Source organism: Kockiozyma suomiensis (genome assembly GCF_038497685.1).
Source record: "Kockiozyma suomiensis strain NRRL Y-17356 unplaced genomic scaffold V2V93scaffold_3, whole genome shotgun sequence".
In the NCBI taxonomy this organism is placed as follows: Eukaryota; Fungi; Ascomycota; class Lipomycetes; order Lipomycetales; family Lipomycetaceae; genus Kockiozyma; species Kockiozyma suomiensis.
The window spans coordinates 275,171-288,843 of NW_027117666.1; the positions used below are offsets into that span (position 1 = coordinate 275,171).

Below are 13,673 nucleotides of genomic sequence, written 5' to 3' on the forward strand. Positions count from 1 at the left end.
GAAATTTGCAGCACTGAAACCTCGTCATGCGAGAACCCAACAAGAACTTTCTTCCCCACGAGCATTGCGTTTGTCTGTTCAGGCTGAGTAACGGAATTTGTCGCCAATCACGGTCCGTCAAATTGCAGGGTGTTTTCCAGCCACACCCCACACTGAGCTGCCTTTGCCACTTGCTCGCCCGCCCTTTTTCTTTCTATCTGCCTCGGTGACCGGCACAGCTCTCCCCACCTTGCCTGCTCCGCTGCTTTAAAGCCACCGCTCTTTCCCCACACTTGTTTACTCTCTCTCTCACACAATTTTCTTTGCATTGCGTTGCACTTACCTAAGTAGCTCCTCTATCACGTCTGCTTCTGTCGCTCCAAACGCCATGTCTTCTCCTTCCACGGCCGCCTCCTCCACCAACCTGCCCATACATGAGAAACCCGTCGACCTCAGCCAACTAGAGGCTGGCAACGGCAACAGCAACCACGATACTCAAGATACTGAATCGAGTGACCAGCTCAAAATCCACCGCATCATTACTCACAATGGTGACCCTGATCTTATTCGAATCGGTGACAGCTGGGTTTCTCGTAGAGAGCTCATGAGTGCCTTTGGTGGTACCCTTAATCCAGGTATGCACTTTTTTTCCCTCTTTTTCTTCACTTCATCGTCATACCCAAAGCATCAGCGGCAGCTTCCTGCTCTTATAGCAAGACTCTGAACGTGCCAGTACAAGCCATATTTGTCATATTATCAGCGATATTATTGCCTAGCTAGCTGAGTGTCTGATGAATTAATATGCTATCAGCATTTGTGAAGTAGGGTGACTGGCTAAATGAGTGATTGGCTGCCTGTGACAAATCATGTCATTTGAGATGAAACAGTTTCACTGTGGCACCAGTACCAGCCGTCTCCATGCACACAACTGCTGCGAGCAGCTATTTGATTCGGAAATACTTTTTGGCTTTTGGAAAGCGAGGCGAGGACAGTGACGTTTATATATATCATAGCTTTTGCGCCGTGAGATATCAGTCGCTGGTGGTGGTGCGCATCTAGGCGCTCCGAATTATCGCCGAGGCCTAGTCCTCCGAGCCTGCGCCGACTGCCTCTGTGTATCTCTCACCACTTTGGGCAATTAGCTGCAAAATGATCTGCTTGTGCTCGCCGAGCCCATGCCGACCATGAGTTACTTGTCTGCCTTACCGCTTTGCTACCTTGTGTCGGCTGACGATCTTGCTGCTGCTGCTGCTGCTGCTGCTGTTGCTGATAGGCCCAACGATATCCATCCATAAGGGAATCTTATACTAACATGATTCTTAGGTTATGCGCCTATTCCCACACGCAAGTTTGGTAACCCGGCTCCCCTCGGACTATGTGCCTTTGGGTTGACCACCTTCGTCCTTTGCATGGCCAATGTCCGTGTTCGTGGTGTAAGCAACCCTTCTACCTTCATCGGTCTCGGATACTTCTATGGCGGCTTCATCCAGCTCCTTGCCGGTATGTGGGAGATGGCTGTTGAGAACACTTTTGGTGCCACTGCGCTCTCGTCCTTTGGTGGCTTTTGGCTTTCATTCGCTGCGATCGAGACCGATGCTTTTGGAATCGTGTCTGCCTATGGTGACGATATCCATGGCCTTAACACTATGCTTGGCATCTACCTCATGGGCTGGTTCATATTCACTTTTATCCTCGTTCTTTGTACTCTTAGATCCACCGTTGCCTTCTTTCTGCTGTTCTTCACTCTTGATCTTGCTTTTATGTTCCTCGGAATCGGCAAGTTTTACCCTGACAAAACCGCTATCACTATTGTTGGTGGTGTCTTCGGCCTAATGTCGGCTTTCTTTGCATTTTATAACGCCTTTGCTGGTTTGGCCAACAACGAGAACTCACTCTTTGTCATCAAACCTATTCCCATGCCCTGGAATCCTGTCTTGAAGGCTTCTCGCAAGAACAAGTCTACTTAGTTCTGGATCTAATTTTGGATTTGTTCTTTTCTTTGTCCTGTTTTGAGTTTGTCATTTTGTTTTTGAGTGATCACGTATCTTTTTCTGGCGCAGGCTTATAAAAGTATTGTTTCGCGCGGGCGTGAAACCTTCTTTTTCTAGCGGTTTCCTTCTAAAGGTCAGTTTCACATTTTTGTCTCGTAGTGGGTGTATTGTTTTTCCTCTGATTCTGTAATGTCTCGGTGTACTCATTGTGGTCTCTTGTCCTTATTTTCTAGATTATCTGCAGTAATAGTCATATCATCCTTAGTCATTCCATTTGATGACATAAATGATAAACACATCCACGATGTTTATAAAGAAAAAATAAAAGTGTGCGGTTCATCAGTTGTTTTTCCTCTCTAGTGCCAGGCTTTACCAGCAGCCTCATATTAGTAGTATGCGGTTACGCACAGCCTGCTATGTTTATGAGATTTTTTTCGGCTAGTGCGATGCTCATCGTGGCTTCTCAGTTGGTCTGTGTGTCAATTGAGAGTTGCAGATTATACTAATGCTCTGAGGAGACGCTGTTGTGCTGTGAGTGAAGAAGCTTTGTTAATCTAATGGATAGCTTGATGGGAGATAGAAGGGGTTTGCAGCGTATTCATCTTGATCTTCTGAACAACAGGTGCTTTGGTTGGCAATGATTGCCTACTTGCAAAGACAAAGACAAAGACAAAGACCCAAGACAGTGACCGTATCTTCCCGTCGGTAAAGAAGAGAAATCACGACTTACAAGCGAGCATTCCTTTTTTGCGTATTCCTCAGGCCGATATTTTATTTTGACTTTCGATACTGAAGTGACAATTATGTACATTGTTGTACTTCAAGACAGACAGCTGCGAGATGTCTACAAATTACTAATTATACTCGTCGCTTGCCACTGTTCTAATTCTGTATTCGATTTCTCCTGAAAATTTCTTGCCGAATGGCTACATCTTTAGCGTCTTTAAAACAATATGCACTTTGCCGACTTTGATCTCGAATAATAAATCAAGAAACAGCACACAAGATACAATAAACACAAACTGACAACCGGATCCGACGCGCTGAAGAATGATTAAGAAATGAAGAGGCAGGAGGAGAGAAGCAATGCCGTCGCAGGAGATAAATAAAAAATTCTTATGCGGGGCGAAAGCGGAACAACGGAATAGTGAAACTACCGCACATCGCTTACTCACTGTCCAATGAATACTAATACGTATTGAGAACAAGGGCGTTGATACACCACCGTATATCTCTATTGGAAGTCGTAATATGCGAATTCTATCTGATTTGCCTATGAAAAAAACTGATAAAGTATTATGCCGACTTCAATCTGAATCGCGATATGAAGGGGCGAAAAGAATTTTGCGAGACTTCAGTTTTTTCCCTTCTGTCTTCTCAGTGAATTGAGGTTTACTCTTAGTTTCACTCTTACCCACATTCGATTGATCTTAAACGATCTCGACTATTTCAGAATATCTTGTGCAAGATACCTGTCATGAAGCAGAAGGTAATGTTAAAATTACAAATATCTATGACAGGTGACAGGAGCTGAGAACGCGCTCGCTTTAAGACTACTAATTGGCTCACTCTACAGCTTAGCGCAGTTAATCTCTTATCTGCCCCTCTTAAGAAGTATCCGAATCATGATTCCGAGACAAGAATTATTTGTGCGCATCCACCGGAGATGATCTGCTGTGCTATTTTTAACTGCGAACGCGGGAGGCACAGTCCTCGAGGATGAGTGGATTAGATAACGGCAATTATTACTTTTCGGTTTATTACACAGAATAATACGCCAGCTATAATTCTTGCTGCTGATGCGATAGATTTTCACTTAGAGTAATAGATAACAAAGACAATTATTTTGTAAAATTGATCGTACCTACCTGTTCGGGTACTTTAATTTTTGCAAGCGTCGGCATCAAGAATTAATTACACATACATTACATAACAAACCACCATACCCTTAATCATAGATAATATACTAAAGTTTATCGCTGATTGTCCTCCACACACTCGGGCTACCTTTTCAGGTCAAGGACACCTAAGTAATGCCATCTCAAACCCCAGACATTGAGCTAGCGCCTCTTACGGGATCTTCCTCAGCTGTAGGGTCTTCTGCTCTGCCAAAAGCGCCTCCCAATTTATCAGCTCCTTCAGCAGATCATTCGCTGGTGGCTTCTAACGCTATGGCAAAGCGAGCGACTACCCTATCAACCGCTTCGACCGGCTCGCTGAGACAGAAGCGGCCGATCGTCTTTCAGGTCGTGCGCGTCGCCACGATTGTGATTTATTTCACGACTGCTGTTCTTACGTATGTGGTCATTTTCATTTGTGGCTGTTCAGCGCCTTGTTATTAGTCAATTGGGGTGCTGACATGAATGTTTCTAGAATTAATCTTACCCAGGTATGCTCCTCCATGACATAAATACAATCTCTGACCATATATTATATCTGTTCACAGTTAACTCTGTTCTTTGCTCTGCGCAGTTACTTGGTCTTCCAATTCGACTATTTTCAAAATCGTGGTTCCACGCTTATGTCGACTACACGAAGCAAAACTTCGGTCTCCTGCTAACGACTGCGACACAATGGTGGGCACCAACGCCCGTTCATGTCGTCGGCGACCAGTCCGTATCAGGTCTGATCAAGCGCGCTAAAGATGGCACTCTTGAAACGAATTTTGGCGAGCGATTGGTCGTGCTTGCGAATCACCAGATTGATGCTGATTGGCTTTATATGTGGTGGATCGCGTATACTGGCAAAAGTCATGGGGGCGTGTACATTATTCTCAAAGAATCCCTGAAAAACGTTCCTTTTCTTGGATGGGGAATGCAATATTTCAAGTTTAGTACGTATTATTATAAATTGAGAGTTTTAAGACTAGAAGTTTTAACGTCATGATAGTCTTTTTATCACGGAAATGGGATAAAGACGAGGCGCGTATGCGATCTGCGCTTACGAATATAAACAATGAACCCGATTGGCCGGCCTGGGTTCTCATCTTCCCCGAAGGCACAAATATTACCGAGAATACCAAAAAGCGAAGTCACGAATACGCAGAAAAATTCAATTTGTCTGAGCCTGAGCATCTGCTCTTGCCACGGGCTCGTGGTCTGTATTTTACGTTAAAGAACTTTGACGTGCCGTATCTCTATGATTGCACTGTTGCTTACGAGGGTGTACCAAGGAATGGATACGGCCAGGATTACTTCAGCTTACCGATTATTTACTGCCAAGGGAGACCACCAAGGGCGGTACATATGCATTGGCGCCGATTCCATCGGTCAACGATCCCATTAGATGACGAATCTGAATTTGAGAGATGGCTTCTAAAGCGTTGGCACGAGAAGGATGAACTATTAGAAAGCTATTATGTGAATGGCCATTTCGATGGCGATGAGCATGTCGATACCGAAGTTCGATTGAAGCGGATGTCGGAGATTCTTAAAATGTACGCCGTCCCTGCTGCAGCAGTATTGTGTGCTAACATAGCTTGGAAACTTTGGAACATTTTATCGTAATTGAGGCCATGATAAACTTACCATGATAGTATAATAGCTTGGGGGCCATGGGTGTCTCAGTTATATCTATTCATCAGGTAGGTAGTAAGAGCTGTTGAGTCGGGAATTGTTGGTCGCGTGCTCCCGAGATTCGTATGTACTTACACTGTCCGCTGCTGTCGTCTTTATCTTTCGATGATTTTGATGTCAGAGCGTTAACTGTAATATGTTTCTATTTTACATTATATATTTATTCACTTTTCTTCTAGTGCAACTGAAATATCTGGTATAATGAATAGATCCATCGTTAAAGACTTGGATAAGGTAGGAACAGAAGTAGCGGCGTAGATAATGCATAAACGTCAAACATGAATAGGCTTTGCAGTGGCGGGCAGCCAAGCACGAGATGAAGTCCCAAGAGATTGTCCGGCACAGCAGCCAAATCCCGAACACAACCCAGCACAGTTTATGAACTTATATCTACCTTGATATTTCTGTTGATTTAAAAATAATCGCCTGAAGAGTTTTGTTAAGATGTCGACTACTGCTAGGCGAAGATTAATGCGCGATTTCAAGGTATGTAGCGTCAACTTCGGCAGCCACTCAATAAATGCATATACTTGCTTTGTGTGTTAAGGTCTTAGTGATATTCTTTGGTCTTATCATAAGTCTATTATCTACTATCTACTATGAATTGCCGTTATTTTCTAGTGAAAGAGCTGATGCTAACAGGTTCAATTATTCAGCGCATGCAGCAAGATCCCCCAGCCGGCGTCTCCGCATCTCCAGTTTCCGATAATGTTATGACCTGGAACGCAGTAATCATTGGTCCGAGTGATACTCCATTTGAAGATGGAACATTCAGACTTTTGATGCAGTTTGACGAGCAATATCCCAACAAACCTCCTTCTGTGCGATTTATTTCTCAGATGTTCCATCCTAATGTTTACGCATCTGGCGATTTATGCTTGGATATTTTGCAAAATAGATGGTCGCCTACGTACGATGTGGCAGCTATCTTGACATCCATTCAAAGGTATTTCAAGGAATATTTAATTCATTGCAAATGCTTTGATTATCAAATGCTAACACTTTCTATAGTCTGCTAAACGATCCGAATACCGCCAGCCCGGCCAATGTCGAAGCTTCTAATTTATATAAAGATCACAGAAAACAATACGAAAAGCGCGTCCGCGAGACTGTTGAAAAGAGCTGGGAAGAGTCATGATTTTGACGGTGGATAAGCATCGTTCGGCAGCGATCTGAATCTCTGCAGATATCGACTGATGCGTTTCACCATAAGATGAGCTACTTAATGTAATTGTCTTGATTTTGATAGAGCCACAACTATCCCTTATAAGATTTTCAAATTATTCGTTACCTTCATGATTGCGTCTTTAATACGTACTTTTTTTGCGACTCGCATTCTTTACTGGTCGCTTGTCTGAGTATCGTTTCATTTGCATAACGACAAATTATTTCGATTGCTTAAGAGTTTTTTAATATTGCTGTGTTGTGTCGGATCTCGGAGTTAATTGATATAATTCTCTTTTTCACTGAAAAATTCTATTGCTAAATTTTCAAGTATTTCATCGTCCGACCTATACCCCCAGCTGACAAGTAGACCAACAACCAAAATAATGCATAACCACACAATAACACACATAAAAATTCACATTATCAATGCAAGGCAAGCACTGACAGAAGCTCAAAGTAAACGCCAGCGCAATTAATAACAAACATATAACCCCATCGACTATTGAGGTAGTGACTGTTACTTATATAGGTTTAAAACAACTAATTTAGACTAGACCATCGTATATGTTTATTAGACTAAGCCATCGTAAATATTTAGTGCTGAAACAATTGTAGGATCCTTTGAGTTAATCATTAGTAGAGGTTCAAGGCGGCATCGGATAGAACGGGGATACGTACCAATTTTGAGCCTTCTTTGAATTCGTCGATTGTTAATTCGCCGTTCTTATCTTTGTCCATCGCATTAAAAATTTTTTCGACGCGCTGAATAAATAGAATTAGTTATAAGTGACTGCGGACATATTTGAAATACTGGTAATACCTTTTCTGGAGTAGCTTCGTCCTCCGGAAGTTTCATCATTGAGCCCACCATCTTGTAGATGGCTTCAACGATCGCCAACATCTCCGAATATGAGATTCTGCCATCATTGTTTAGATCGTAAAGCTGGAAAGACCCTACATCCAGTTTATCACAATCAGCTTGCAGTTCCAAATCTGTCCCGAACAAGATTGGACTTACATAAGAGTTTCTCTTCAACTGATCCACGAGCAGTGATCGACAAAGCGCAGATAAATTCTTTGAAGTCAATAGTACCAGATTTGTCGGCGTCAAAGACATTGAATACATATTCGGCGAAGGAAGAAGGATCACCAAAGGGAAAGAATTGCTTATATATCCTCTGGAACTCGACTTTGTTGAGCTGGCCGGACGGACAATCTTTCAAAAAATCTGCAAAACAGTTAGTATTCATGCTATTGACATATTATAAACAGTTTTGATCCCACCCACCCTTGTACCATTGCTGCAGTTCCCGACGGTCAAAGTAGGTTGACTTCTGGAGCTCAAGCAGCTGCTCGCTGCTTAGTTTAGACTGTGCCTTTCCCATTGAATTTGAATTTACAGATGATTACTAGTTAAACAAAACGTTCAAGTCAGAGAGGAATAGGACTACCAAGGATAGGAAGATGAAGTGAAGACCAGCTAGACAGGTTAATGAGTAGACCAAGAAAGATAGCAAGACTCGAGCGATCTTCGCGATTAGGGCGACGAAGAGAGGCTGTGCGCTTGGCGTAACAAGGTATAAATCACGTGTCTGTGACCGTAGCACCATAATAACTTTAGAACTTTTCTAAGAGAAGAAATATTATTATGGATGCAGAAGCACTCTGCTATAAAAGCCGCACGCACGTGATATGAGTCAGTTTCCCGGACGAAAATTATTTGGAGTCCACCTCCGCAAAAAAAATACATTTCCCTGTCTTCTTCTCCAACAACCGGCCACTTCTCGAAAATGACCACTCACGTAGAGACAACTCGTGTCTCAATTTTGGGAAAGGACTCTATTGTAGTCGGATATGGTCTCATTGAGTCCATGATCAAGGAAATCGTGTCCGGGATTCCTTCCTCGACATACATCCTCATCACTGACACAAACATCGCCCCCATTCACCTCCCGGTCTTTCAGAAGACTTTCAAAGAAATAACTCTTTCTCTGGAGAATCCTCCTAGATTACTTTGCCAAACAGTGGCCCCCGGAGAGCATTCGAAATCCCGAAAAACAAAGGCCTCCATTGAGGATTGGATGCTGCAGAACCGATGCACTCGCGACAGTGTTCTCATTGCCGTCGGTGGCGGAGTTATTGGCGACATGGCGGGTTTCATTGCAGCTACTTTTATGCGAGGAATTAAATTTGTCCAAGTGCCTACGACCCTCTTAGCTATGGTTGACTCCTCTATTGGAGGAAAGACAGCAATCGATGTCCCTCTTGGCAAGAACTTGATTGGTGCCTTTTGGCAGCCACAGCGTATCTTTGTGGATCTTGCCTTTTTGGAAACTCTGCCTGAGCGTGAATTTATAAACGGTATGGCTGAAATCATCAAGGTATGCATATGCTCTGAATTAATTGCTGATTGGCAAGGTGTTACTTAAGTGTCCAAACGCTCATTTTAGCCTATCTACAGACTGCTGCCTTCTGGGATGAGAATGAGTTCAAGCGTTTAGAAGACAACGTTGATGAGTTCTTAACCGCCTTCCGGAATCGTAACGCGGAGACCGGAATTGTGGATTTGTCCTTAATTCAGACTATGCTTCACGCACTTGTGGTCGGATCAATAAAAGTCAAGGCTCACGTCGTCTCCGCTGACGAGCGTGAAGGTGGATTGCGAAACATTCTCAATTTTGGGCATACTATCGGGCACGCCTATGAAGCTATTCTGACGCCTCAAATTCTTCATGGTGAGTGTGTGGCAATCGGTATGATCAAAGAAGCAGAGCTCTCTCGTTATCTCGGCCTGCTATCTGATTCGGCTGTTGCGCGTCTATCCAAGATATTAACCGCTTACGGTCTACCGGTCTCAGTAAATGACCCCGTTGTTCGTCAACGTACAAATAGTCGCGCTACGCCGGTTGATCAACTTATGCGCGCTATGGCTATTGACAAGAAAAACGCTGGAGCTCAAAAGAAAGTTGTTCTTCTCACTGGAATAGGTAAAATATATGAACCAAAAGCTACTGGCGTTGCTGACGATGCTATTCGCGTTGTATTATCTCGTGATATTATTATCAAATTAACTGCTCTCGAGCGTTACGCGAAAATTGAAGTTACTCCGCCGGGATCAAAATCTATTACCAATCGCGCTTTACTCTTGGCGGCTTTAAGCAATACCACAACAAAATTGCACAATCTGCTTCGCTCTGATGACACAGAACATATGATGAATGCTATTACTCAGTTGTCTGGTGCTGAATTTACTTGGATTACTGGAGAAGCGGGTGACATTCTTGAAGTGAAAGGCAAAGGTGGTCAGCTTGTTGCTTCTTCCGATGATATCTACCTTGGAAACTCGGGTACCTCAGCTCGGTTCCTGGCTGCGGTTGTCACCCTTGCCGAACCCTGTGAGAACGCCGATACTGTCGTGTTGACTGGCAATAAGCGCATGAAGGAGCGACCTATTGCGCCACTGGTAAATGCTCTGCGAGAAAACGGATCCGGAATAGAGTATTTAGAATCGGTCGGATGCTTGCCATTGAGAGTTACTGCTGGTATGCATCTCTCTGGAGGAAGAGTCGAGCTTGCGGCTTCTATCTCATCGCAATACGTGTCAGCATTATTGATGGCTGCGCCTTATGCTGAGGATCCGACGGTATTGGCACTTGTTGGTGGAAAACCAATTTCACAGTCCTACATTGATATGACGATTGCAATGATGGCTTCGTTCGGCGTGCATGTGAAAAAGTCAACGACAGAAGAAAATACATATGAAATTCCAAAGGGAGTTTACTCTGCGCCTCCCGCGTACTATGTCGAAAGCGATGCAAGCTCCGCTACTTATCCTCTTGCATTTGCTGCGATCACTGGAACTACATGTGTTGTGCCAAATATTGGATCTAGCTCACTACAGGGCGATGCCAAGTTTGCTGTAGATGTCCTGCTGCCGATGGGATGCGAGGTGGTCCAGACTGCTACGTCTACTACCGTAACCGGACCGGCTCCCGGTAGCCTGCGTCCATTGAAACGAGTTGATATGGAGCCAATGACTGACGCCTTTTTAACAGCAAGTGTGCTAGCTGCCGTTGCTCATGAGAATAGCGAAAAGCCCATTCCGACACAGATTGTGGGAATTGCAAACCAGCGAGTCAAGGAGTGCGATCGTATTGCAGCGATGGTAAAAGAGCTTGGCAAGTTTGGAGTTTTTGCTTGCGAGCTCCCTGATGGTATCGAAATCCACGGTGTTGAATCAATCAGGGATTTGACTGTGCCAAAGGATGGCGTGCATTCCTATGATGACCATCGCGTTGCTATGAGTTTCAGTTTGTTGAGCGTCGTTACTGAAGGACCTGTACTGATCAAAGATCGTCGGTGCGTTGAAAAGACATGGCCTGGATTTTGGGATGTTTTGAATGCGAAGTTCAAGGTTGCACTTGAAGGCTTTGAGGATGCTAACGACGTTATTGGCAAGAAATTTGTGCCAAACAATGGTCGCAGTATTTTCATTATCGGTATGCGTGGAGCCGGTAAGACCTCATGCGGTGGTTGGATTGCTGATAGCCTTGGAATGAAATTTCAGGATCTCGATCCGTACATGGAAGAGAAATTTGGGCGAACTATTCCCCAGATTGTTCGTGAAGATAAGTGGGAAGGTTTTCGCAAGTTGGAACTTGTTGTACTGAAAGAAGTTATGGAGAAATATCCCTCTGGATACGTGTTTGCTTGCGGAGGTGGCGTTGTGGAGTCTCTTGAAGCGCGTAATCTATTGCAAGCCTACATTGAATCTGCCGGGATTGTGATTCATGTTCATCGCGATGTCAAATTAATTATGGAGTATTTGTCAGTCGACGTCACGCGTCCAAGCTATGTCGACGACATGTTCGCGGTCTGGCAACGTCGTGAGCAGTGGTTTGCTGACTGTTCAAATTTCTTCATTTACAATTCCGATTTGTCAGATGAAAAAGATGTCGCTCATTTCAAGTTGACGCTAAGAGGTGTGTTGGAGACCATGATCGGTGTCTCAAAGGTTCACGAAAAAATCTTAGCTAAGCCGCGATCTTTTTTTTTGTCGTTGACGTATCCCGATGTTCAGGATGCTATGCCGGATATTGAAGAGCTCACTGCCGGATCCGATGTGTTGGAGCTGCGTGTTGATCTGCTGCAGCCGGCGCCACACGAGCAGTCTCCTAGTCTAGCTTATGTTCAGGAGCAGATTGGTATTATCAGAAAGTACACCGCTATTCCTCTTCTTTTCACAATTCGTACAGTTACACAAGGAGGTAAATTTCCTGATCATGATTATGCAAAGGCCCTTGATTTGTATATGCTGGCATTAAAGCTCGGAATTGAATACGTCGACGTCGAAGTCTCTTGGCCTAATTGGATGATTCAAAAGATCATTGACGCGCGTCGCTTCACAAAGCTGATTGCTTCTAATCACGACTTTAGCGGCAAATGGAAATGGGATGGACCAGAATGGCAAGCAAAATACGAGGAGGCAATTACTGGCGAATGGGCAGATATAATAAAATTTGTCGGCTTTGCCACGTCTCGTATGGATAATATTTACTTGGAGGAATTTAGAGACCTTCATAAGACAAAGCCATTTTTGGGAATTAATATGGGCAAGACCGGACAGCTTAGCCGGGTGCTCAACAAGATATTGACTCCGGTTACGCATCCTTTGCTACCGGTTAAAGCTGCTCCTGGACAAATCTCGGCTGAGGAGATTCTTGCTGCGGCAGAATTGATTGGAGAGTGAAAAGTCAAATTAATTGTAATTAAAAGTTTGGTATTGTGTGTATGGATTTTAGCGTATTAATTTGAGATTAATTGTTATCAAAAATGTATTTTTTTTCAAATAATTTGATTTAAATCACATTAACATAGAGGAGGCCGATAACGTATGCAGCTTCGCGTCAATACAAAAGAGAATATAATACAGGCGAGGCGGGGAAGAAAAACACGCTAAACCAAACCAATAAAGATAAGTTTTTATAGACCGCATTTTAATAAAAGGGGGATGGGGGAAAGAAACCGTGCCGAAAAACCGAAATATAGAACTTGCAAGAACACAACAGAATTACGCCTCAAGCTATTGCGTTTATTCGTTAGCCTATATTCATATTTAACAATAGATTTTTGCAAAGCCAAACTTACAGGTCTCACAGCAGGAGCAGGAGCAGCAGGAGTCATCATTCTCGAGATAACCATACCGACACCTTCAAAGACAGCAAGCAAGCAACCGCAAGTAATTGCCGAATTTCTAGCATGCTTGAAGCCACCACGCATGGCGAGCGCACCGCCTGTACAGAAGCCAGCCATTATAGGATTGAAAGGATCTTCTTTCCGACGAAGTCCTTTAATTGAGCAGTCGAAAAATGAAAAAACACCACCCCATGAACCAAAATTTCCGCCCACGACAGGTGCACGCGAGCGAATTGCTGTCAGAGCACCTGAGCCTCGCTCGCCCTGTAGAAACATTGTTATTAGCGGTACGTCCTACTACTACCAATAGCAAATAAACATTGATGAAACCGTACAGTAGGAGAATTTCGAAAACCCTTGATACCATGCCAAATGGTGCCTCCAATAACCTGCACAAATATCGTGAGCCACAAGATACACAGAGGAGCTTCGTAAGCCACGAAAAAGGAAAGCATACACCCATCGCAAAAGCACCACCAAAATCATTAACGATAACGATTGGGCAGGGATCTCTGGTATGATCAGCCATGTTGGATTAATACTGATGAAAAAAGGTCTCGAGTAAAGATCGTCAGGCTTCTGTCGACGATGAATAATTGAAATGCACTCTGAAGACGGAAAAAAAAGCTATCGCTCAAGGTCTTAATACAATGCAACTACCTTCAGCAAAAATTACGTCAACTCAGACGCGTATTTATACGAAAGTGGTCTAAAGGTCACTATTTCACTAGACTTCGGTGGAGCAGATTTTTTTGTATGATTTGCC

General features: G+C 43.7%; 7 protein-coding genes across 7 annotated transcripts; 5 read left to right on the plus strand and 2 right to left on the minus strand.

Moving 5' to 3' along the window:
• Positions 1-583: 583 nt before the first annotated feature.
• Positions 584-1,946, plus strand: V2V93DRAFT_390188 (GPR1/FUN34/yaaH family-domain-containing protein; the record flags this gene model as incomplete). The annotated part of the gene is made up of 2 exons (XM_066912392.1): positions 584-614; positions 1,303-1,946. The coding sequence occupies 2 exons, from the start codon at positions 584-586 to the stop codon at positions 1,944-1,946; spliced, it is 675 nt and encodes a 224-aa protein (XP_066767351.1).
• Positions 1,947-4,003: 2,057 nt separating this feature from the next.
• Positions 4,004-4,273, plus strand: V2V93DRAFT_399463 (uncharacterized protein; the record flags this gene model as incomplete). The annotated part of the gene is made up of 1 exon (XM_066912562.1): positions 4,004-4,273. A coding segment is annotated over one exon (270 nt), but the record flags the coding sequence as incomplete, so codon positions are not given.
• Positions 4,274-4,361: 88 nt separating this feature from the next.
• V2V93DRAFT_321322 (acyltransferase-domain-containing protein) lies at positions 4,362-5,476 on the plus strand (the record flags this gene model as incomplete). Its single annotated transcript, XM_066907355.1, has 2 exons — positions 4,362-4,803; positions 4,860-5,476. 2 exons carry the CDS (start codon positions 4,362-4,364, stop codon positions 5,474-5,476), a joined length of 1,059 nt encoding a protein of 352 aa, XP_066767353.1.
• Positions 5,477-5,564: 88 nt separating this feature from the next.
• V2V93DRAFT_151954 (ubiquitin-conjugating enzyme) lies at positions 5,565-7,069 on the plus strand. The gene is made up of 4 exons (XM_066906872.1): positions 5,565-5,608; positions 5,725-6,031; positions 6,202-6,491; positions 6,557-7,069. The coding sequence occupies exons 2-4, from the start codon at positions 5,990-5,992 to the stop codon at positions 6,681-6,683; spliced, it is 459 nt and encodes a 152-aa protein (XP_066767354.1). The 5' UTR covers positions 5,565-5,608; positions 5,725-5,989; the 3' UTR covers positions 6,684-7,069.
• Positions 7,070-7,283: 214 nt separating this feature from the next.
• V2V93DRAFT_378579 (uncharacterized protein) lies at positions 7,284-8,097 on the minus strand (the record flags this gene model as incomplete). Its single annotated transcript, XM_066911966.1, has 5 exons — positions 7,284-7,331; positions 7,391-7,474; positions 7,533-7,666; positions 7,731-7,940; positions 8,001-8,097. The coding sequence occupies 5 exons, from the start codon at positions 8,095-8,097 to the stop codon at positions 7,284-7,286; spliced, it is 573 nt and encodes a 190-aa protein (XP_066767355.1).
• Positions 8,098-8,459: 362 nt separating this feature from the next.
• Positions 8,460-12,564, plus strand: V2V93DRAFT_365320 (EPSP synthase-domain-containing protein). Its single transcript, XM_066909050.1, has 2 exons — positions 8,460-9,093; positions 9,174-12,564. Exons 1-2 carry the CDS (start codon positions 8,503-8,505, stop codon positions 12,459-12,461), a joined length of 3,879 nt encoding a protein of 1,292 aa, XP_066767356.1. The 5' UTR covers positions 8,460-8,502; the 3' UTR covers positions 12,462-12,564.
• On the minus strand, positions 12,529-13,622 carry V2V93DRAFT_365322 (mitochondrial inner membrane translocase subunit Tim17/Tim22/Tim23/peroxisomal protein PMP24). Its single transcript, XM_066909051.1, has 4 exons — positions 13,365-13,622; positions 13,243-13,296; positions 12,860-13,171; positions 12,529-12,794 (listed from the first exon to the last, which is right to left on the minus strand). Exons 1-4 carry the CDS (start codon positions 13,434-13,436, stop codon positions 12,783-12,785), a joined length of 450 nt encoding a protein of 149 aa, XP_066767357.1. The 5' UTR covers positions 13,437-13,622; the 3' UTR covers positions 12,529-12,782.
• Positions 13,623-13,673: the final 51 nt, after the last annotated feature.